The 24,350-nt window shown below is 40.5% G+C and overlaps 1 protein-coding gene across 4 annotated transcripts in view; it reads left to right on the top strand.

Annotated features, from left to right (window-relative positions):
* DPF3 (double PHD fingers 3) overlaps positions 1-24,350 on the top strand; it is a 1,486,280-nt gene that overhangs the window by 849,543 nt on the left and 612,387 nt on the right. For all 4 annotated transcript variants that reach the window (XM_044074663.1, XM_044074664.1, XM_044074665.1 and 1 more), the window contains one exon: positions 22,963-23,100. In XM_044074663.1, coding sequence (XP_043930598.1) covers positions 22,963-23,100 — 138 coding nt within the window. The remainder of the gene's footprint in view (positions 1-22,962; positions 23,101-24,350) is intronic.

The following is a 24,350-nucleotide window of genomic DNA, read 5'->3' as shown; positions in this document are numbered from 1 at the left end:
TGGATAAGAAATATTGGCCTATTTTAATTAGTAATGCAGAAATTAGGATCATTGTAGGGGACCAACCAGGCTTCTCTTTTTCAAAAATAGAAAATCCTTGTAACGTATGCTTTGCTATCCTAGAATTGGCACTGATATGCCTATGGACACGATTTCTGATACGCTTCCCTGCAATAGATGCAACTTTTGTAGCTACATTGATTCATCTAGGTCTTTTGAACACTCAGATACAGGAAGAGTATTCATGTTAAAGTGAATGCAGATTGTTGTTCCTTTGATGTAATCTAGCTTGAGAATGTACATGTTTCTATGTAGGAAAGACTAATAGACATCTGAGACACAGGATTAGGGAACATGTATATAAGGAATGAGTCCTATAATAATGTCCTAACTCAACATATCAATGAATATGGTATAACACATAGCTTTAACGCATAGCTTTTTAGTTGTACAGAAAATGGTTTTAAATGAACGGGGGGTGGGGGGATTGGTGCATTGAGAATCAGACTGAGTAGATGGGTTTTAGTTGCTGTTATTAGTTAATGTGCTTAATTAAATGCAATTTATGACTGGCTAAAATTTGACTGATGGCTGTACAAATGTGCTTTATTATGTAACGTCTGAGGAAGCAGTAGTGTTACTGTGAAAGCGGTAATGGTAATAAAATTTCAAGTGGTCTTTTAACAATGTTGAGTTCTTTTCTCTGTTTTATACAGACTTTCATAAAATTTCTGAAATATTTCTAATACTTCTACAGGATCTCTTATCTTCCTTGTTAGACTCCCTAAGCTTGGCAACATCCTTTCTACTTTCTGTTGCCTGAGTTGTTGTGGTAAAAGTTTTTGTGCTGTGACATTATTATGGAAAAACAATTGCTTAACAGCAGTCTTTCCAAATTCATGCATATTGTAAATGTAATCCTTTATTTTCTGGTTAGCAGTCTGTAATTGCTCCTGTTCTTGTTGTGTGAGATTCCCCCATTCTGCAATACTTAAACATTTGTCAGTCCCTCTAAATAATTCTTGTTACTTCTTAGCCATGTCTTTTTTATTTCCACCCAATTTTTAAACTCCACTTTAATTTTATCCCACTCCCTAGCTGTATTTTCAGAAGAAATTTCTATCTTCTGTGGTAACTCCTGAGTAATTTCCACTGCTCATTCCTTAAATTCCTCTCTTTTCAACAGATAGGTGGGGAAGGTGCCAATAATTATTTTTATTTCATTACCCTGTGTTTTTATTTTAGTTGTTATTGATGGGTGATCTGAAATAGTTATTAGATGCGTATCAAAACTTTCAGTTAAAACCGCATGTTCCTGTCAAATGTAAGTTCAGTCTAGCCTAGCCCAGTTTTTGTATCTTGGGAATAATATGTAAATTCACTTGAACTATTGCTACTGAATTCACATCTTCCTTGCCAAATATTTTCATAAATTTCTTCGAAAATCTACCCTCCTTTTATAAATTTTCCTGATGCAAATCAAATTCCAGTTCCCACCTATAAATAATATTCCATGCTGAAAACTGATTATTTCTTCCAGAATTTTCTTAAGCTCCATTATATCATTTTTAGGGGGAATATAAATACATACAAGCGTAATCCTCCTCCTTTGCTAGTAGCCCCTTAGTACTACATATATACCATTATTGTTTTTATCCTCTTCTATCACTTTTGGAACTTCTCTTCCAGTTAATATAAGTATTCCTCTTTTCCTTTGTCCCAGGTATTCCGGTGAATAACTATCCCGAAAACCTTTCTTTATCAAATTCACACGATCATTTCTTTCCAAATGTGTGTCTTGTAGCATAACTATTTGCACTCTACATTTTTTAATATAGTTCACAACTGTTTCTTTTTTGTATACATCTGTGAGACCATTAACATTTAAAGATAATATCAAAAACATCATCATGTTAAAAACTTATTATTCCCACCTTTTATTTGTAACAGCTTTTTTAAGTATCTAGTTCCAGCTTTTGTGTTATATGCACACACTAATGTTTGACAGGTTGACCTTTTTTATACAGTTGTTTCTTGCCATGTCCATTTAAGCCTATGCCACATCTTACAAAACTTTGGGTTTTATTGAAAGCTCTCAAACAAACAAAAAAAAGCACCCTAATGCACCCCTAGAACCTATTAACTTAACACTAACACACAAAACTATGTACATGTTGAAATACTGAAGTTTTGCCTTCCTAATAGGAACAACTGTCCCAAAACTGAGAGCCACAAATATCAGGTTGTCTCCATGGCATGGAGACTTGAGAAATGTATACAGAGTTGCTTCTACAAGTATTCATTTGCTAGAGGAGAGCTTTATTATATTCAGTGATATTTAGTGTTCTTTTTATTTGCTTCTCTTGAAACTTGTTACTAGATAAAGCCAAGAGCCTTAATCCAGTCATTCCCCTATGCAAGAATGAGAAAAAGCACAGTATTTTTTCTTGCATCATACTCTCTTGAAAAAAAAAAATATTTTTTTTACATTGCATTGCCAAATTTTTCATTTTATGTCCGTAGCTTAACAGGTAGTGCACTTACCTGGTGCTGGAAGATCATAAGGCTGTGAGTTCTGTTCCCAACCCAGGTGCCTGGATTAATTTTGTTCTAATACTGACACTGCAGTGTAGCACAACAGGGTGCTGCACTTTTGTGTGTGCTGTCCTTGGAATGAGCCCTTGAACCAAGGCCCAGTCTGCCTGAGATGGTGGTAGCTCAGGTGGATGTAAAAGATAGACAAGACAGGGGGAGAACTTCTCCGAAGCCCTAGCCAAATTGAAAAGGGCCAATTGATGGTGTAATGATGAATGTTGTTAGTGCATATGCTCCACAAGTTGGGTGTGCGATGGATGAGAAAGAGAAATTTCAGAGTGAGTTGGATGAAGTTGTGGTGAGTGTACCCAAGGGTGAGAGACTAGCGATTGGAGCAGACTTTAATGGGCATGTTGGTGAAGTGAACAGAGGGGATGAGGAAGTGATGGGTAGGTATGGTGTTAAGGAGAGGAATGCAGAAGGTCAGATGATTGTGGATTTTGCGAAAAGGATGGATATGGCTGTGGTGAATACGTATTTTAAGAAGAGGGAGGAGCATAGGGTGACTTACAAGAGTGGAGGAAGATGCTCACAGGTGGATTATATCCTATGTAGGAGGGCCAGTCTGAAGGAGATTGGAGACTGTAAAGTGGTGGCAGGGGAAAGTGTAGTTAAGCAGCATAGAATGGTGGTATGTAGAATGACGTTGGTGATCAAGAAGAGGAGGAGGAGTGTGAAAGCTGTGCCAAGGATTAAATGGTGGAAGTTAAAAAAGGGTGATTGTGAAGTGGAGTTTAGGGAAGAGTTAAGACGGGCACTGGGAGGCAGTGGAGAGTTACCGAATAGCTGGGTAACTACAGCAGAACTAGTAAGGGTGACTGCTAGAAAGGTGCTTGGTGTGACATCTGGACAGAGGAAGGAGGACAAGGAGACCTGGTGGTGGAATGAGGAAGTACAGTAGAGTATACAGAGGAAGAGGCTGGTGAAGAAGAAGTGGGATTGTAAAAGAGATGAAGAAAGTAGACATGAGTATAAGGAGATGAGACGCATGGCAAAGAGAGAGGTGGCGAAAGCTAAGGATAAGGCATATGGAGAGTTGTATGAGAGATTGGGCACTAAAGAGGGAGAAAAGGACCTGTACCGATTGGCTAGACAGAGGGACAGAGCTGGGAAAGATGTGCAGCAAGTAAGGGTGATAAAGGATAGTGAGGGAAAGGTACTCACAAGAGAGGAGAGTGTGTTGAGTAGATGGAAAGAGTATTTTGAGAGGCTGATGAATGAAGAGAATGAGAGAGAGAGAAGGTTGGATGATGTGGGGATAGTGAATCAGGAAGAGAAACAGATTAGCAAGGAGGAAGTAAGGGCAGCTATGAAGAGGATGAAGAATGGAAAGGCTGTTGGCCCGGATGACTTACCAATGGATGCATGGAGGTGCTTAGGAGAAATGGCAGTGGAATTTCTAACTAGATTGTTTAATGAAATTTTGGAAAGTCAGAGGATGCCTGAGGAGTGGAGAAAAAGTGTTTTGGTACCTATCTTTAAGAATAAGGGTGATGTGCAGAGCTGCAGTAACTACAGGGGGATAAAACGGATTAGTCACAGCTTGAAGTTATGGGAAAGAGTAGTGGAAGCAAGGTTAAGAAGGGAGGTGATGATTAGTGATCAGCAGTATGGTTTCATGCCAGGAAAGAGCACTACAGATGCAATGTTTGCTCTGAGAGTGTTGATGGAGAAATACAGAGAAGTTCAGAAGGAGTTGCATTGTGTCTTTGTAGACTTGGAGAAAGCATATGACAGGGTGCCTAGAGAAGAGTTGTGGTATTGTATGAGGACGTCGGGAGTGGCAGAGAAGTATGTAAGAGTGGTACAGGATATGTACGAGGGTAGTGTGACGGTGGTGAGGACTGCAGTAGGAGTGACAGATCCGTTTAAGGTGGAGGTGGGATTACATCAAGGATCAGCTCTGAGGCCTTTCTTATTTGCAGTGGTGATGGACAGGTTGACAGATGAGATCAGACAGGAGGCCCCGTGGACTATGATGTTTGCAGATGACATTGTGATCTGTAGTGAGAGTAGGAATCAGGTTGAGGAGACTCTGGAGAGGTGGAGATATGCTCTAGAGAGCAGAGGAATGAAGGTCAGCAGGGCTAAGACAGAATATATGTGTGCAAATGAGAGGGAGGGTAGAGGAATGGTGAGGATGCAGGGAGTAGAGTTGGTAAAGGTGGACGAGTTTAAGTACTTGGGATCAACAGTTCAGAGTAATGGTGAATGTGGAAGAGAGGTGAAGAAGAGAGTACAGGCAGGGTGGAATGGGTGAAGAGTGTCAGGAGTGATTTGTGACAGACTGGTACCAGTAAGAGTGAAAGGGAAGGTCTACAAGAGGGTAGTGAGACCAGCTATGTTATATGGGTTGGAGACAGTGGCATTGACAAAAAGGCAGGAGTCAGAGCTGGATGTGGCAGAGTTAAAGATGTTAAGATTTGCACTCGGTGTGACTAGGATGGATAGGATTAGGAATCAGTATATTAGAGGGTCAGCTCATGTTGGACAGTTTGGAGACGAAGCAAGAGAGACGAGATTGCATTGGTTTGGACATGTGCTGAGGAGGGATGATGGGTATATTGGGAAAAAGATGCTAAGGATGGAGCTGCCAGGTAAGAGGAATAGAGGAAGGCCTAAGATAAGGTTCATGGACGTGGTGAGAGAGGACATGCAGGCGGTTGGTGTGACAGAGCAAGATGCAGAGGATAGGAAGAAATGGAAAGAGATGATCCGCTGTGGCGACCCATAACGGGAAAAGCCGAAAGAGAATGATGGGCTAGTGGGACTAACTTGGTCACCAAAGCATAAATAAAAAAAAATATTGAATTGGTAAAGAAAAACATATTGCAACTTTTAAAATTACCTGACAGGAAAATGCAGTTACTTGGCTGAGGGCCACTCTGCACTAATACACATTCCACCACTATGTTTCAGAGATGCTACATATTCTTAACAGATACTGCTTTTGCTCATTTCCCAAAAAAATCCCTAAACTATTGTAAAAAATAATGATTCACCACCAGATGGCAGTCTGTGAACACAGGTACAGAAACAAGAGCCTGTTTACCTGCAGGTAGTCTGTTAAGGTGCTTGTATATCTCAGTAACTTGCTAAAAGTAAACACTGAACCATTTTGGTTACTCCTCATGCATGCTACACACATATTGTTACTTACCTGAATATCTAATATTAGGAGCACTTAGATACTTCTGCAGTGCATTTCCAGTGATTCAACTGTATCCAGAGCCATCCAAGCAAAGATGAGAATATTTTCTTGATCAGCACCACTTCTACTTGTTACAGTGATCTACTGTTTTTGAGCATTTTTAAAAGTATTTGTTTTATTTTGTTGCAAAAATAGTCATTTTGCTCTTTGTTAGCTTATTAAGTTTGCCTCCAAATCTCTTTGCAGAAGGGCAAGTTAGCCATGGACTTAGTTTGGTAGCAGTTTGTAGTTTAGTGTGGACTCGAGAGCTGCTTTTGCTATATTTTCACATTAAGAAATTCCTGGATTAAGCATTTCATGAGTAGGGAAGCACTGAAGGAAGTTCAAAATGTGCTTGTTTTTGGCTAGAGGACATGGGAGTCAGTTTACAATATTTTGTTTTCTACTATAAATCAGCCAAGTTGCAAGGCGCTTTCTTCACTTAGAGATTTCTGCAACACTTTTCCAGTGTTTCAACTGCAGCCATCAAAGCTCTTTTTTTCTTGATTAACTGCACTTTGACTTGCTTTGTACAGTGATTACTACTGTTTTTGAGCATTTTAAAGCACTTATTTAATTTTGTGGCAAAAAGTAATTTCTGTCTTTGACTTTTCTAGTCTGTGTGCCTCCAAATATTTCTGCAGGAGAGTGAATTAGGTAGGGACTTAGTTGTTTGTTTAATATGCACTTGAGAGCTGTTTTCGCTGTTCTTTTACGTCAAGAAATTCCAGGATCAGAGGGTATTTACCTGGTCCCTCTAAATTGGGAAGCACTGCAGGAAGTTGGTTAGTTATTCATTGACTAGAGGGCATAGGAGTCAATTTTCAAGCTTTCTTTCTTTGTGTGGAGCTGCCCACTGGACTGTGGCGGTTAGCAGTTTCCTGTGTAGTAGCAAATGTCTGGACAGTAACCTGTCACCTTTAAAGTCAGGATTAGATCCAAAACCTGTTTAACAGTTTGGCTTTGTGCAGTAATAAGCTTAGAGCAGATAGCTTGTGCATAGAGTAGCACTATTGTATTCTAGCATTATACAATATCTTCCTCTTAAGCCCGAAACTGTCCTATGAGACCCCGGTTAAAACCCAATCCTTAATCCCAAACAGCTAACATATTACAGGACCAGACAACATGGATATGCAATTTCCAAATGTCTCTGTGGCCAGCTTGGTAGATTTGGGCAATTGTGTCATGTTCTCAGTCAACCAGTTAATCACTAAAGAAAATGACACAGTATGTGAAAGATACAAATACACAACTTCTTTGGAGGCACACATCTATCAAACAAACAAGGTTGTCAGGAATACCCACACTGCATCCCTCAGACACACACACACACACACACACACACACACACACACACACACACACACACACACACACACACTGTCTTATGCTGAGGTGCTTAAAAGAAACCTTCCCAAATCTCAAAGACCTCCAAAGCCACCTAATGGTAGCACTGCTCCTCAACAATCACTAAACCACACACCAAAAGCAACACCAAACCTCTCATATAAGTCTACACTAAATGCCCCTCAAGCACAAAGCCTATAAGGCAAGCATACACTTTACCTAACACTGTTACCATTGGAGACTCTGTTGTGTGACACACACATGCCCCACTCACCAAGTTGGACAAGAAGATAATGGTTAGTTGCATTTCTTGAGCCAGGACCCACAATGTCACACATACACTAAAGTTACTGTACCCCAGATACCAATGTGATTCTGTCATAGTCCATATGGATATAAATGACGTAAGACATACCTCACTGGACTATATGAAAAGTGACATAATGGATCTCTCAGAATATGTGTCACAGATGGATGTGACCCTTGCACTGAGCAGCATTCTACCTTCACCAAGGGTAATGCCACAGTATGAACATAAATGATTGATAATAATTGGTTTGGTTTCTGGTGTCACTCCAGGGAGATCTAATGTCTGTCAGGATGATAGAACATGGCCAAAAGACCACATTGCTTTGCCAAGGATGGGTTGCATCTGCTTTCATAAATTGGCCAAAACTTTATCCACTCCCTTAGAGCCGTTTTAAACAATGGAAAAAGGACAAAACTAACTACCAACATAGTGAAAAAGCAAGCAACCTTAAGGTGTTACTGCTTAGTGCTCAGAGCCTAAAAAGAAAACCTCCACACCATTCAAGTCCTCTTCACTCTGGAGAATATAGACATCTATGTCATGACAGAGACTTATTTTAAAGCTATAGAAAGAACTCCAGAAGTGCAAAGCTGCCGTGTCTTCCACACATTTTAGACCATCAGCAGCACAGATTGGGGCTAAAGATGGGGGTGTTTTGATCTACCCTAGCAACAAACATACCTCTTCATTGGTTAAATAGGATGATCCCATGGAGTTTCGATATGCCCTAGCGACAAACATACCTCTTCATTGGTTAAATAGGATGATATAATGGAGTTCATCTACATGCAGGTTACCATAGGTAAGGTCCCTCACTGTATCATGGCTAACTACAGGTCACCATCTATGCCCCTAGAATCTCATGACTCTTACCTAAACTTACTAGAGATCCTGCCATCCAAACAAACACCCTATTCATGGGTGACTTTAACAACGATCTATAGACTGTGAAATGTATACTACCTTAAACTTGCAGGCGCAACAGTTCCTGGATTTTATTAAAACACCCTGAAACAGATAGTGCATGCTCCAACCAGAGGATCAAACACACTGGATTTGGTACCCCCACCCCACACACACACATACACACACACACACACACACTTGTGTCACGTCCTCACTAGTGAGGTCAGATCACAAAGTTGTTTTATTTGAAGTAAAGATCAACCCAGAAAATTCAGCTAAACCAATAACAGAAACTATTCGGAGGCAAACTACATCCCATTAATTCACAGTTTGCCAAAATTCAAGGCTGACCCAACCCTGAGATCACAACTAACTATGTAAAATTATTCAGAGTCACTATACAAGCATGTGAATGGCACTATAGAAGCTGCTGTACCTACCAGAAATAAACCCAAAACAAACACTAAAAACATGAATCCTCACGTAAACAGGATATAGAATAAAAGAGGAAAACTCATGGCCAAGATCAGGAAAACAACTCCCTTAAAGACAAGTCGTCTCTCAAAAACTAAGAGGTACAAGTCCAACATGGCCAACTATGAGGTCAGGATAGCCTTACAGGCCAAGAACAATTAAAAGGCCTTCTTCAGCTATGTCCTCCAGCCTAATTCCCTCCGCTATCAGTTGGGACCAGGTGCAGGTGCTGGCAGCACTCACTAAAGCCAAAACACTGCCTCCATGGGTCCTAACAACATCCCCTGTTGCTTCAGGAGCAGTCTAAAACATGACCTATTAGGATCAGTTGAGGCATTCTTCAACTACAGCCGTGAAACAGACTATGTTCCAAGTGAGTGAAGGACCACAACAGTTGTTCCCCCTCCACAAGGGTTGGACCATCAACCAACTCATGGAATTGTAGGCCCATCAGTCTATCAAGCCTAATATGCAGAGCCATGGAATAAATTATCATGGAGATGGTAAACAAGGACAATGGCAACCTACAGACACTGGACCCATCCCAGTTTGGCTTTAAGGGAAGGTCATGGCTACTTAACCTGGTAGACTTCTTTGAGAGGGTTGCCAAGTGGCAAGGGATGAGGGTAAAACAATGCATACTGCATATCTTGACCTGGCTAAGGCATTTGATTCATTACCCCAGTCAGGCATAGTTGACGAGCTCTGAGTTTGGTGTAAACTTTTACATAACTCACTAGATTGCTGGCTCACAGACAGGACCCAAGAAGTCAGGATCACTGAGACCACCTCTACCAAGAGACCAGTCACTAGTGGAGTACCCTAGAGCTTTGTGCTGGGCCTACTCCTGTTTGGCAATTATGTCTTGGAAGTCAAGGCTAGCATTAAAGGCATTTGGCTCACCAAATTTGTAGATGACTGTAAAGTGGGAAGTATTACAGATTCTTACCAAGACGAAAACATTTGCAATTTGGTTTAACACAGACAAATGACTAGTGCCAAAGCTGCGGCCTAAAACTCAATACAAAAAAATGCATTATAATGTAGTTTGGGGAATGGTCAAAGCAAGTTAATTACTCCATCAATAAAACTTCCCTAAGAGTCTACCCAGTAGTAAGGGATCTGGGAACATTTGTAGACAGCAATTTGGCCTTTGACCAACATATAGCTAAGATAATTAGAAAATTGTGTTGTCAACTTATAGATAAATGTATGGCATCCTGACTGAAGGCAGTTATAGTAACGTTCTACTCAGCCCTTATCAGACCTGTCATTGAATACAAAGCCCCTTTGGCATGTATGTAACCACACACTTGTAACAGTTGGGACGCCCACAAAGGTTTCTTTTCAGGAGAATTCAAGGCATAAATACCCTGTGCTACATTGATTGACTTTGTATTCAGTCTCCTAAAGGCTGCTGAGATGGGATCTTTGTCTGGCTTACAGGGCTTCCTCAGATTTAGCCTTTGATAGATTTGTTGCACATCAGCAGAACAAACAGCACCAGAAACGCTAGATGCAGGGATCTGAACTTCCCTTGTGACATAAATAGAATGTGCTGGAGAAGCAGATGTGTCCCAAAGAATCCCCGCAGTATGTAATAGGCTCTCCATCCATGTAAGAGTTAATACCTGACCTAATTCAAAGAAAACCTTGATGACTGGTCTGACACCCATGTCCATTATAGACAGAGGCTGTCAATAAGAAAAGTGTCATACTTGCTAACACCCTCCCTACAAATCCTTAGCTACCTGTCTACCAACATGCCCCCCCCCCCATATGATACTAGGGACAAATGTTTTGGGGGTGTGGTTAGGTTTGTGAAGGTCCTAGTGGTGGCTAGCCGAAAAACAGCCTATGAGGAAATGTTTTAATAAATGTCAGGATGTTGCACTTTGTAGGAATAGCAGTTGCAAAAATGTCAAGCAGCTGCATCTTAAATCTTGTAGAAGTTTCTACACAACTGATGTGAAAAAAGTATTTTACCTGCATCTGTTTGGGGGTACCCCATAGTAATAACCACTGAGAAGGAGAGAAGAGTAACTCAGAAAAACTAGTAGTGTGAAAAAGATAAACAGAAATGAACACTTATTTCTTACTTCAGATAGTAACAGTGAAACTTCATGGTACATTTATTGGATGGTCGATGATGCCTCTCTAATCTACTTTTTTATTGCATTCAACATTATACCTGTCCTTTTTCCTGTCTCCCTCTTCTGCATCCATCACATTTAATCTTCCTGTCTCTTCCAAGTCTTTTGCCTTTCTGCACATGTGCGTGGACCATCATAATCTGATCTATTTGATCTTCTCAGCATTTAGAGCTACTTAGCGTCTGCTTTGATACCTGTTCAACAGTTTTCATCCCAACTGCCGTCTCTGGTATGTCACTTCCATTACCTCTGGCTTCCTCACCTGCTCTGCCTTTACTGCCCAGGTTTCTGTACCATACAGTCTGTTTTGTGCATCTTTTCAGTATGTCATTCTTCTGTCACACACTACCCTGACACTCTGTGCCATTTGGCTGTAGCTCCTGGCATTCTAGCTTTGGCCTCTTCAGTCATGCTTCCAAGATACTTGAAGCCATTTACCTGTTCACTGTTTTCCTTTCTATTTTAGATTTTAGAGTAGGCTATGAGGAAGTGAAAAATCGCAGTTCTACAAACACAGCACATATTCAAATACACAAACAAGCATTCAGGGGGTGAGGAAATGAGCACAGATCAACTTGACATTAAACAAGTTAAAAATAATCAGCTGTAGCACACCAGTGAGTGAAAACAGAGCTCGAGAATCACCTGACATAAATATATGGACCAGGTGCAAGGTTATAGCTGTGTGTGTATCTGTTAATATCATAGGCCATTAAACTGCCTCTTGACTTTTTCAGGCTCTGAGCAGCCTCAGACATAGTATTTGTCTGTATCTGTCATTCTCTGTTCACGTTACTTGACAAGCTTTATGCTGCTGTCCATTTATGGGGTTGTTACATCATCATGGTTGCTTGCATCACAGTTAGCCATGGGTACTGATGTTCATCATATTGATCACTGCTGCAGTAGCCTTAGCTTTATGGGTTATATCCTGCTTAGAATATAGCAGCCATACAATTTCCAAAGCTTCGGACACATTCCACATGCCCAAACTGTCAGGCAGCTCGAGCTGAGCTGACTAATAGAGAAGTTTGGGCATCAAGCCCTTCAGAGCTTTACCACTGCTGAAGAGTACAATCCTTTGAGGATTTTGAGGCTCAACATTTGGCTTGTTGCTGTTTTTTTTTTTTTTTGCTGGACAGACAAGTTCCCTTCGGGGAAAAAACTTAATTTTGTTTATTATTGATGCTGTCCTCATCGGGGAAGTTATTTTAAAGCTAGGAGTTTCTCTTTTAATGGACTGTCATAAGACTATACTTTTAAATAAAGGGATTTTTTTTCCCTGTCAGTTTATAGCAACTGAAAACCATTTTTTTTCTGTGAAGAAATTGTTTATTTTACTTTGTGGGTATGACAAACTGTTTGAACGTGCTTTTTACTGTGTTTCCTTGTGAAAAAGTGACTTTTAGAGACTTTTTTTGTTTTTACCAGCATTTTCTACTTGTTTTCCCGGAAAGAGGCATCATTTTTGGCTTGACCATGGAACAATCTGTCGATCACACAGTTGGTCTTTCTTCCAGCCACAAAAAGAAAAAATTAAGCAAAGAGCCTTTGCCATCCTAGCAGGCTAGCAGTTTGCCTCAGCCGCAGGTAGATATCTCTGCTCTGGCCATTAGTTTTACCTCTGACCTCTCCTCTTTTACCCTGGATCGCTGTGGTGTAGCACCTACAGCCATTATGGACCAGAGGTTAGCCACACCTTGTGTGGCTGTTAGGGTCCCCTCAGTGGACAAGGAAGAGCCACTCTTGCCAGTTCAGGGCGAGGGAACAGGGAAAGCCTCCCTGTTTTGTCAGAATGTTGTGTCCATCCCTGGGGAAGCTGCTGCTGCCGTTAATAACACTGTTGGTCCCATTTTTCCTGTCAAAAGGAAATAGAAAACTGAACATGTATCTAATCCTCCTCACGTTTTCTTATAACAGCGTAGTTTACTGGGTTTTACTCGATGTTTAATTCAGGCTATTGATCTGTCTTGTAAAGTAGTTTCTGGTAAAAGAAACGGGGATACCTCCTTTCCTGAAGAGATTCAAGATTATTTTGAGTCTGGAAAGGATGGTGAAAGCACAGATACCGGGTTTTCTCATTAGATTTCTGCTTCAGACTCAGAGGAGAGCTCAGTTTCTGACTTTCCGTGTGGGTGCTTGTCTTTCTCTGAGACTATTTCTAGAATGTGCCAGTGCTTTCAGTGGTAGAACACTAATTTTTCTCAGTCCTGAAGAAAATACTGTGGGCCGTTACAGAAGGAATTTCCAGAACCTGTTTGGAGGATGTGTTACTGCCTGCAATTTTCCTGACAGCCAGTCAGCTGCCCCAAAAAAAGCAGATAAGGTGTATAAAGTTACTCAGCCTTTTAATTTTTATGCAGTATTACCAAACCTGATCCAGCAACTGTAGCTTTAGTTAATCTTTCTGTTGCTAAACACTTGATTAGAATCCTACTATTTCTGATAAGGATGGGAAGATTAATAAGTCATGGGGAAAAAGATATCTGCTTCTGGAACTTTGAATTGTCAGGCTAATATGTTAAGGTTTGTCCTGACTAATTTTTCATAGGTTCATATGTGTTTACTAGGCTAACGACCACAAGGGCCTTTTTAAGCCTAGCCATGCATCCCAAATCTCTGACAAGTTCTGATACCCTTGATAAGTCTAAGCAGGGGTTGGGAGATAAAACATTTACAAGCATGGGCCTGGGAGATGAACCATTTACAGGTTACCTCTGTCCATTAGAGACATGTGCCAAACCAGGGATGAATTTCCAGTTTCCCATACAGTTGTCCAAGTTGCACTTGAATTGGGTTAGGGAGGAACATCACATGGATGGGGTAGCCTGTTCCACAGACTGGTTAGTCTCTGAGATACACACATATCTCTCCAGCAGGTCCTATTTATATCACAGGTAAGGTTTAAGTATTTAGAACAGGTAATTCTGGTGCTGTTTGTTTGTGGATATGTAGGAGGTCCATCAAAGTGGGGTGTGACAATGCCCTCTATGCCAGGCATAGATCTCCCCTCAAAAGCTTGTAGGAGACATAATACAGAGATAGGGCCATCAGACTATCTGCAGAGGATATTTTACGTATGCCCTGTATTCTTTTAGTGAGGAACCTCAGTGGACATTTCAATTGTTAGATATGCCTGGTTAGGTACATACCAAAGGGGGCATTGTACTCAATGATAGGTCTGATGAATGCTGAATACAGTGGAACAATGACTTCCTTGGTCTTAAATGCCATACCTTTGTTTATAAGTTGCGCAACATAAAATAATTTCCTCACCACTGTAGATAGATGATGGTCAAAGGCTAAATTATTATCTATTTGTGTTCCTAAGTCTCTGGCTACTGGGTCATCTGTAAGGGGGGGGGTTGTAAATATGATAGTTACCAGGGATGGATGACTTCCCAAAGGATACTATTATGCATTTCTTGTCATTTAGTTTTAGTCCATGACTCTGACACCAGTTATGTGTCTGCGTCAGCCCCTCCTGGAGACCATTTGTGTCAGTGTGAGATGCAATGATAGTTGCTAATTTGCAATCATCTGCTAATTTAGTCAGCCAAAGACTACTGACATTGGCTTTTACTTCTGAGAAGTAAATTCTAAAAAGGAGCGTTCCAAGGACTGATCCTTGAGGGACTCCTTGTGACTGTCCTCTCTTAGAGGTGGACTCCCCAATTCTAACTTCCTGGGTCCTATCTGTGAGCCAGTTGGCTATCCATTGGATGAGTATGAGGAATGTTTTTTCCTGCTGTTTCTTATTGTGGGGAAAGTCTGCTTTAAATAATTTAATTTCTTCTGTTGCTCAAGTCTCTATTCATTGTGTATAGTATGTATATGACCCTGTTGGTAGTTCTTCAAGGGTTATGGCCACTGGTATTGTTTGAAGAGGTTTGCATGGCTGAATTCTCATAACCTCCCAGATGATAAAAATTAGATTTTAAATTCTGCTTTGGATTTCACCTCTCAAACTCTTGGTGCAAAAAATCTAGACAAAGTCTAAAGTGTAATGGTGGTGGGGTGGGGGCAAAGGCCCAAATATAAGGACAGATTTCAAGCATTGCTTTTATAAACTGAGAAAGTTGCTAGAGTAACAGCATTTGTGTTAGCATGCATTTTATGAAATGTATTGTCTGAAACTCAAACATATGTTTATTTTTACATTTTACATTATTTAGCAACTTCAGTCTTCAGTAATTTGTAAGAAAACCACAATTTTTATGAGGAACAGACCAAAAATATGAGGCAAAAATTTGAACATTCTCTGAAAATATGGACAGATGAGAGAGATGCTTTGGATACAGATTTAGTTTTTGGTCCCTCTGCTGCAGAGGTGATCAAAGTATGATGAAAAGGATAAGATGATACAGAGTAGCTCTAAGACTTTTCATCTCATTTTTCATATTTTCCAGGGGATTCTCTTGACTCCTTGTCCAGTTTTGGTAAGAAACAAAATAATCAGTCTTAACAAAGTTCAGTAAACAGACATTTTAGAAGAAATGGAAATGGGGTTCCAAGAAAGATTCTGGAAACTCTCAAAACCAAGGACAGTCTGATAAGTCAAAATGACTATATGAGACATTACTCCCTCATCCAAACATGGCAGCCCCTTTTTTCTTCCAGAAAGTCTGAATCTCCACTTTTGTTTTTGGCAACAGATAGTTTCAGGCAAATTGGTTCTGAAGATCATTCATCAAGGTTACAGATGACAATAGGAGGAAATTCCTACTTTCCAGGAGTAATTCCTCATCCTCCAGACCACACTTTTTTTTTAACCCGTTTTTCATCACATGCTGTCCCAGGGAGTGATAGAATTAGTGAGGTTTTTATTCAACGATGTTTTTAGTGCCAAAGAAAGAAAACGCTCTGAGGCCATATTGGATCTCCTTTCCTACACCTGTTTGTGATGGTGCCCAAATTCAAAACATCCCTTTACAACCTGTTACCCCTTCCTCCTGCATGCTTCCTGGTCCCACTAGATTTAGGAGCTGCTTGTCATCACGTTTCTATTCATTAGGGGTTTCTTAAGGTTTTGTGTCTCTGGATCACATTTAGTTCTCTACCTTGTTCTTTTGACTGTCCACTGCACCATGAGTGTTCACAAAGTGTCTGGCACCATTTATATATCACTGCAGACTACAGGGTATCCTCATTTTTCCATATTTAGATTGCTTATCACTGAAGCATCTTTTTTCAAAGTGTCAGGAATCTCTCTGCCTCTCTCGCTGTTGGGTTTGAGATCTCTTATACAAGCTGAGATTTTGGGTCTCATGGCTTCTGTGATTCTCGTGATACCCCTTAACAAGATTCTACATGAGAAAGATACAGTGGAATCTGAAGTCTCTCTGGTCCCAGCACCAATACCCCTTGTCTTTTCCGATCCCAGTACTGGGATTTGTCAGAAGAGAAAGCACTTGGAGGAGAGACGATAGGTATTCTTCAGTCCAGGCCTGTCATTTTCCCTCCCTGTTCCAAAGCAGTCAGTCACCACAGACACCTCAGACTTTCCTTGGGGAGCAGTTTCAGGAGGGATAAAAGTGCAGGGGGTGTGGAACAGCAAGGACAGGTGCAAGTACTTCAGTATAAAAGTGATGCTTCCTTTGATCAAGGCACTCTGTTCTCTGAATCATCTTTGGTCCCTTGGACCTCTTCAAATTGTTGCAGATAGTACCACTGTCCATGGCACATCAGCAATCCGGGGGAACCAGGTCATACCCCACTGCTGACTAGCCATATTAACTTCAGATGTAGATTCACAGCACAGTGTTACTCTGTAGATACCTTACATACTATGAGCAAGATGCTGTGGGAGCTAACCTAAGAGCAAGGGCAGATCCTCATGAACAGAAAGTAGATCACGAAGTCTTACAAGATTTGATTTTATTTTTTTTTTTATTTAACATTTGTTGACTCCTTCTGTAGGGTGTTCCTCAAGTAGACCTCTTTACATTCACTGTGAACAACATGCTGGTATGATTCTGCTCCAGGACTCCATGCATGAAGGCCTGGAAGACTGGTATCTTTCCTTTTCCTGTGACAGAAATGTTCCTACATGCTTTTCCACCCTTTCTACTAATATCCAGGGTACTTCTGAAGATTAAGAAATCCCCCACAAGATCATTATGGTGAATGCCTTCTGTACCAGCCTTTCCCATTGTTCTCCTTTCTTTTTGAAATGGGCAAGCGCGTTTACCACACGCTTCCTCACAGACTGGATCTATTCACACAAGAACACCCCAACACCAATCAATTTTAATTGCTTTCCTGGATGATAGGGTCTTAATTCCTTTTAGGCACCTGTTTAGTGAGGATGTGCAACAGGTACTAATGCAGGCAAGGAAGCCTCCTACTAGAAGATCATATATTAGCAAATGTTTTGTAGTTGGTGCCAGCAATATAACTAGCACCCATTCAGAGCTAGTTCTTCTCTGGTTTTACTATATTTGTGTGTTACTATCCTATGGCCTTTCTTACTCCTCTATCAAAGTTCATTTGTTGGCCATTTCAGCATGTCTGACCATGGATCCTCCTCTCTTTCTCATGTCAAAATGTCTTTAAAAGCAGTTTTGCATAAGAGGCCCCCAAGAAAACCAGTGGTCCCTCCTTGGGATCTTAATTTTGTGTTAAGAGAAGCTAACACTTACTCATTTGAGACATCTAACCTGGCTAGCTTGAGGTTCCTAACATGGAAAAATGGTTTTATTCATTGCTCTGATCTCTGCAAAAAGGTTATTTGAGCTGCAAACTGTTATGGTGAGTCAACCCTATCTCATTTTCCACAGGAACAGGGATTCTTTGAGAACTAATCCTTTTGTTATGCCTAAAGTGGTATACAAGTTTACTTTAAGCCAAACTATTCATCTCCCAGTTTTCTTCCCTGAACTTAAAAATGAGGGAGAAAAAAATGCCCCATACTTAGGATGCCTGCAAACAACCTGAGTACAATCTTAACAGGACAAAATCTTTCAGATCTTTGTATCAATTGTTCATTGCTTGTCAAGATAAGAAGGGTCAACTGGTGGTTGTCTTGGGCTATTACCTGTTATACTCACCGTTACAAATCTGTTCTAGGCAGGGTGAAGGTTCATTTTACCTGGGCCTTGGCTTCATCTATGGTTTTTTGGAAAGGGTTGGATTCTAGAAATATTCTAGAAGCTGCTACTTGGTCCTCTGTACCTACTTTTACCAAGTACTATAAGCTGGATTCATTCTCTAGGTCTAGAGCAGGGCTGTTTTCTAGGGGCTGCTGGACTCTTCTCCTTCCATCTCCCAAATGTCATAAGCTAGGGTAATCTACCCATATAGCTAAGGCTTCTGCAGCTTTGATCAGTATGATGAACATAGTATAATTATGTAAGTAAACTTACTATAGCAGTAGATGTTGGAATGGTCACTGCTGCAGCAGCTTCTCTTTCCCTCCATCCCCCTTGTTTTTTTGGGGGGTATTTAGGACTGGATGTGGTTTAGTTTTTGTTCTTCCCAGCATTGTTCTTTCAAGACTCAGCTTCCCTCTCTGTGTTGGCAGGAAAGCTCTGAAGGGCTTGGCACACAGACTTATTTTTAGTCAGCTCAACTCAAGCTGCCCAGCAGTTTAAGTGCATGGAAAGTATCCTGAAGCTTTGGAAGCTGACCAGCTGTTGTATGCTTTGCGAGATGTACCTCGTATAGTTAAGGCTACTGCAGCAGTGATCATTTGAACATCTTCTGTTCTGGTAAGTTTACTTGCATAACTGTCCTTTCTCCTCATCATCAAAGAGATAAGCCTTTAGTGGGTACCCTTCTAGAGGCAGCATTATTAGACTTTATTAATGTGTTTCACTTTGCTATGTGTTATTGTCAATTATTCTTTAATGAAGTAGAAAAGCTTGGAGACTGTTTGTGGCAGTGTGTACTATAACTTAACACTGATTTCCATGTCATTCTGGATGTTTTCTAAGCATGATGTAACCATCTTTCCCCACATAACAATATTTAACCGAAATAAGCCCACAACTGGTGGGAAACAATAGTTATTGTGAAGTAAAAGTGCAAATCCTTCAGTGTTTTATTTTAATGTATTTATTTATTTGCAAGATAATACACACTTTCTGTTGCTTTTAATATAACCGAAAAATGTAGTTTTACATGCACAATTTTTTGCATTGTTTATTGTGTCTGTTGGAGAGCCTGAAATTGATACCCATTGATCATATTTGCATTTCACTGTTGCAACAATGATGTTTGGAATTTCAGCCACTAAAGCACTGACCAAAAAAACTGACTTTCAGTGCTATAGTGCCTTTCCCCTAGCAGGCCAGGTAGATGCCCTCTTCCTACAGGGATGTACACTGTTGCCATCTCTGGTTCTTTCTTGCTGTTTTTCTTGTCAAGGTTAATGCACAGTTGAAAGATAAGTACCTTATTATTTTATTGTTGAAAAATGCCTTGTCTTTTTTTTTTTTATTGTCTTATGGTTGTTGCATGTCTATGGTAGCTTCCTAGCATCAGGTTTTGCTAGATGTCTATTCAGATTCTGAAAAAGTTAATTGCAGTAACCATGGGGAAGCATGTTCCCCACAAAGATTTCCATGTTATATTCTGGTTGTCACCTAAGCATGATGTAGGTAACTTTCTTGTGTTCGTACATATACACTAGGGCCTTTATAAACCTAGCTGTGCAACCATGTAGGTGGGTGGGTGGGGGGTAATGTTAGTTTGGGAATAGTTACTGTCTGCCTGTCTATCAGAGACATGGGGCGCCAAACCTGAGGTGATTTTTCAATTTCCATCCATTGGTCAAGGCTACACTTAAGTAGGGTTAGGGATAGACTCCTCACTGCACAAGATTTAACTTGAGGGCAGTTGAGTACAGAAACTTTTTTTTCCAGGAATACCTCACTTGCAGGTAGTTGCTTACCTTGCTATGGTGTCAGCCAAGAACTCCTCTGATGTCCCCTCCAAAAAAGATTCCCTTAGAGAAGTACCCAGAAGATTGTGTCGGGACATTGACATTCTATTGGAGTGTGAAGGTCACCCTGGACCCATGGCTGCTGAGTTCTGTTTTGCGATGACCAAGAGACAGGGTGCTGCCCACTCAGGCCTTCTTGTGGAGATTATTAGCTCACTGTGAAATCTTGTGTGTCTGCCCACATACCAAAACCCCGAAATGGGTCTGAATCCCCAAGTCTGTGCCTAAGTTGTCAAAGCCTAAGCAAGCGTCTGCCATCCTGACTCAGCAGTTGCTGGGTGAACCTTTATCCCAAACCCCTGAAGGACTCCTTCCCAGTGTTTACTACAGTTGGCTGTGGATTTCTGTTGTTTTGTTGGAAATTATATAGCCATCTACTGAAAAGTAATCACTGCCACTGTCCCCCCTCTCTTAGAGAATGGAATGTGAATCCTCCTGAGGATTCCGAAGCAGTGACTTAACTTATGTAGGCCTGGTATCTTCACCCTCTGTTCAGGAACCTGACACTCAGAACATTTAATCCTTTGTCTCATCACTAGAGTATTTCTTACTTGTGAATGTCTTTCATGGGAAGAAAAACTACAAATGGGAGGCTAAGTAAGAAATTCCAGCCATGGCTTGTTAGAGAAAACTCTTGGGCTTTCATCAGCTGAAGACCTTAGCCAGTCCTCCAGTTATCGAATCATTGGTCAAATTTCCAATCCCATGTTTCCCAAAAATCCCACCCCAACCAACATCTCAGATCAGCATTTAACCACAAAGGATGGGGAGGCCAGCTAGGCATCGCTCTCATACAATGGTATTTACATAGTGCCTGGCACCAGCAATTGATTTTTGCAGAACCATGGGCTTCCATATCTACCTTATATGGAGAACTGTTTGGTCTAGGAAGCAGCCATGAAGGACACTCAAGAAGCCCTCCAATTTTCTCTGGCTTGTTTTCAGAACCTACTTCCTCTGAACCTATTGATGTCCCATCTGGTACCTGAAAAATGGTAATCTTTCTGAGTGGCACTTCTAAACACCGAAACCAGAGACTTTCCTTCCCTCAGGCAAGGTACCCTGTTTAGCAAACTACTTTCAGTCAGTAAAACAGGTGAACCAGATTTATAGTAGGGAATTCCTTAAAGCTGTGATCTACATGGCATCTTTAGTCCTGATGGTACCCCTTGCAAAACTATGTATGAGGAAACACCAACGATACAGATGAAGCCAGCATAGCCGGTCTCTGCAGTGTTCTCTCCCTACTTCCAAGATAAAGTTATCCTGTTTGATTCAACAGGAACAGGTCATTCAGGGATTTCCTTTCTGACCAGTTCCAGGCACTCGGGTGTTTACCACAGATTCCTTGAACATAGCCTGGGTTGTTCACTCAGCGTAACTGAAGATCTAGGAAGGATGAGACTGTAACCTGAGAGAAGAGCACAGTATCAATGAAATGATGGCAGTAGCCCTAACACTAAGGGCTTCCAAAGCCCATTTAGCACCAAAAGACCTTGCTCATCTTAACAGGCAGTACAGCAGTGATGTGGTGTTTCAAGAAGTGCATGCGTGTGCATGCGGGGGGATGCAGACTGACAGTGCATACGTGAGATGTCGCCCAAGTGTTAGGGTTGTGTATGACTAAGAAATTAGGGTTGATGCACTTTCATGACTGGCTTTTGTTTGTTGACAAGTAGTAAAATTGTCAGATGCACATTTTTGCATTGGTTATTGTATCTGTTATACAACCTGAAATTCATATCCTTTACCGATCAACCGCAAATTTCTACAGATTTCAGCTATATGTCATCTCAGAGGCCAGATTTGCCCACACTAAGATTATGCGACAGCATTCAGTAATTCAGCAGTGACAAAGCAAAAAGGAAACAACAGAAACAAGAGACAAGCATGGATAGTAGACAGACAGCATGGTGTGTGGTGGGACGTCACTCTGCTTTGGTGACAATATGTGTAGATTACCGACTTATTGGTGAAGTAAGTGATGATTGTTACAAAGGCTCAGGTAATCTGCACTTAGTCAGTTTGTGTCACATCTGCTAAAGCGTGACAGCTTATTTTGCTTGCTTCAGTATTGCAGTGTTCCAGAGAAGGAGTGAAACCATTTTTTCATTGTTTGTGTGGTATTGCTTTTTCTTTGAGATGCAGCAACCTTGGCGTGAGGTTAATAAAGTATAAGAGCTGCGGGGGTCCTTGCCCCATTGCAGAAAAAAAAATGCTTTTGTTGTTTTACTGGATATTTCATTCACTTCTAACTTGGCAAGCTTGAGTAAACATATTACAAATGTTTGTTTATAGGTAAGTATGAGGCTAGTTGTCATTGTGAGCCACTTTAAGCCTAGCCAGTTTTTATCAAAGGTGAGAATCAAACCTAGTACTTTTTGTGTGTGAGATAAATATCTTAACCATTATACCAACACCCAACCCCACTTCTGATTGTGTACCTGAACTTGTCCGTTATAAATGTGTTGCTTTTCCATCCGGTAACTGTGATATGAGCTAGGATTGGTTGAGAACTTTTGAGTATTTACACATGATGTAAGGCATTCTTATGTTCAACCTTTTATATGTCTGATAGGGGAAGTGAGCAAGTATGACAGAAACAAGCTAGTCCCCCATGAGAATCACTGGCTAAAGAGAAAGACACACACACACACACACACACACACACACACACACACACACACACACACACACACACACACACACACACACACACACACACTAGTGTAAATGGTGAAGTAACGATCCAGTAACTCCAGAAGACAGGTAACCGCTTGTAAATTGACTAGAAGTGTAGGAGTGATGACATGCATAGTGAAAGTAAATATAAAAACACATATATAAGCTTAAACATTTTTTCTCATAAAAAAGATACAAACAAAGGAAAATTATAACCCTACATGTGGTTCTTTCTTATAATGAAACGGGTAAAATCAGGTTTGTATTCACTTTAGAAGCAGAAGTAGTCTTATAACAGATCCAGGGGCTCAACTAATTGAATTCATATTGTGCCCTTTCTACTTTGCTTTTATTCTAGTCTGTGGAAAACGCTATAAGAACAGACCAGGCCTTAGTTACCATTACGCACACACCCATTTGGCCGATGAAGAGGGGGAAGATGAGAGAGAGTCTGAACCACATTCTCCACTTGTTCATCGAAGTGAGAGTCATAAACGTAAGTGGAGATTGTGTCTCATGTTCGATTACTGTTTTTCAATGTATATGTACTTGATTTTTAATTTTTGACAAAAAAAAAATAGCTCTGATAAAGAACATCAAAAACTTCTCTTTTACATGTAAGATATCTGAGCAGTTGTTAAAAGGGAGTTTACATATACAGTGTCTTTAGTTGTAGAGTCAGACTTCTTAAGAATTTGAGAAACTTCGTGTTTAGTAAAGATTCCAGTAAACCTGATTCTTTCAGCTTGCACCAGTGAACGTTTCTTTTTCATTTGTACAGGCAAGATCACTCTTTTACATCATGTGTAAGCATTGTACAGTCATGTGGTTGACAAGAAAGTTGTCAACTAGATTTTGGCTGCTGTGTTGCAATATAAATACTAATCGAAAGATGTATTTTGTACATCATCCATGTGAGAGCAGTGTCCCCCCCTCGGTGAGTCTTGTAACCACATATAGAGACAGAAGCTCGCATAATCTATTTAGGCCTCAGAGCAACAGCTCTGGGTCAGTAAGAATTGCACCGTAGTTCAAGAATGCGTCAGTAATTTTGTTTTTCCTATAGCTTAGGTTTTGGGGTGAATGAAGAGCCTGATAGTCAGTGAAAACAGTAGAGGAGTTAGTTTTCCTTATCAGTATTTGTACTACTTCTTTATAAAAATTCCTTGATGTGCTACTTTCTCACATATGTTTGGGAACAAGCGGCTTTACTATTACAAGAATAAATAAAGCGTAGAAGTGTAGAGCGGATGATGGCCTTTAAAGTTGTAACATTTAGCACTGCTACAAGTCAGGCAACAGCTTTGAGTTGTTAAACACTTAAGTGTGCCACACTTTTTTGTGTGACAGTGCAAAATATGGTACAGCTTTTTAAACTGTGAAATGACCGTCTATGCCATTCCTTTGAAGGCTGCCAAGTGTGCTGCAGATTGAGACCTGATCATATCAACTTTAAAAAGCGTCATGATCAGGTTTCAAGGCAGATCAGTGTTTGTGTCGTATCTTTCTGCTGATTTTGAAGTGTAATTGGTATGTTTCATGTGCTAGTTGATCTGTCTTTGTATAATCATACATATGTACATGCAGTGTCGTTTTTAATAAAAAAAAAAAAAACCTCTTTATTCAGTTATCATTTCTGACATAGGCAAACATACATTTATATGAAAGTAAGCAAACCATATTAAGTTCGCATTTACAAATGTTATACATCACACATATTCTTCTATACAATATAATAATTCAGCA

Source organism: Protopterus annectens, chromosome 6.part0 (genome assembly GCF_019279795.1).
Source record: "Protopterus annectens isolate FY-2018-M chromosome 6.part0, PAN1.0, whole genome shotgun sequence".
Taxonomy (NCBI): Eukaryota; Metazoa; Chordata; order Ceratodontiformes; family Protopteridae; genus Protopterus; species Protopterus annectens.
Note: the sequence above shows the minus strand (reverse complement) of the source record. Positions and strands in the feature narration are given on the sequence as shown.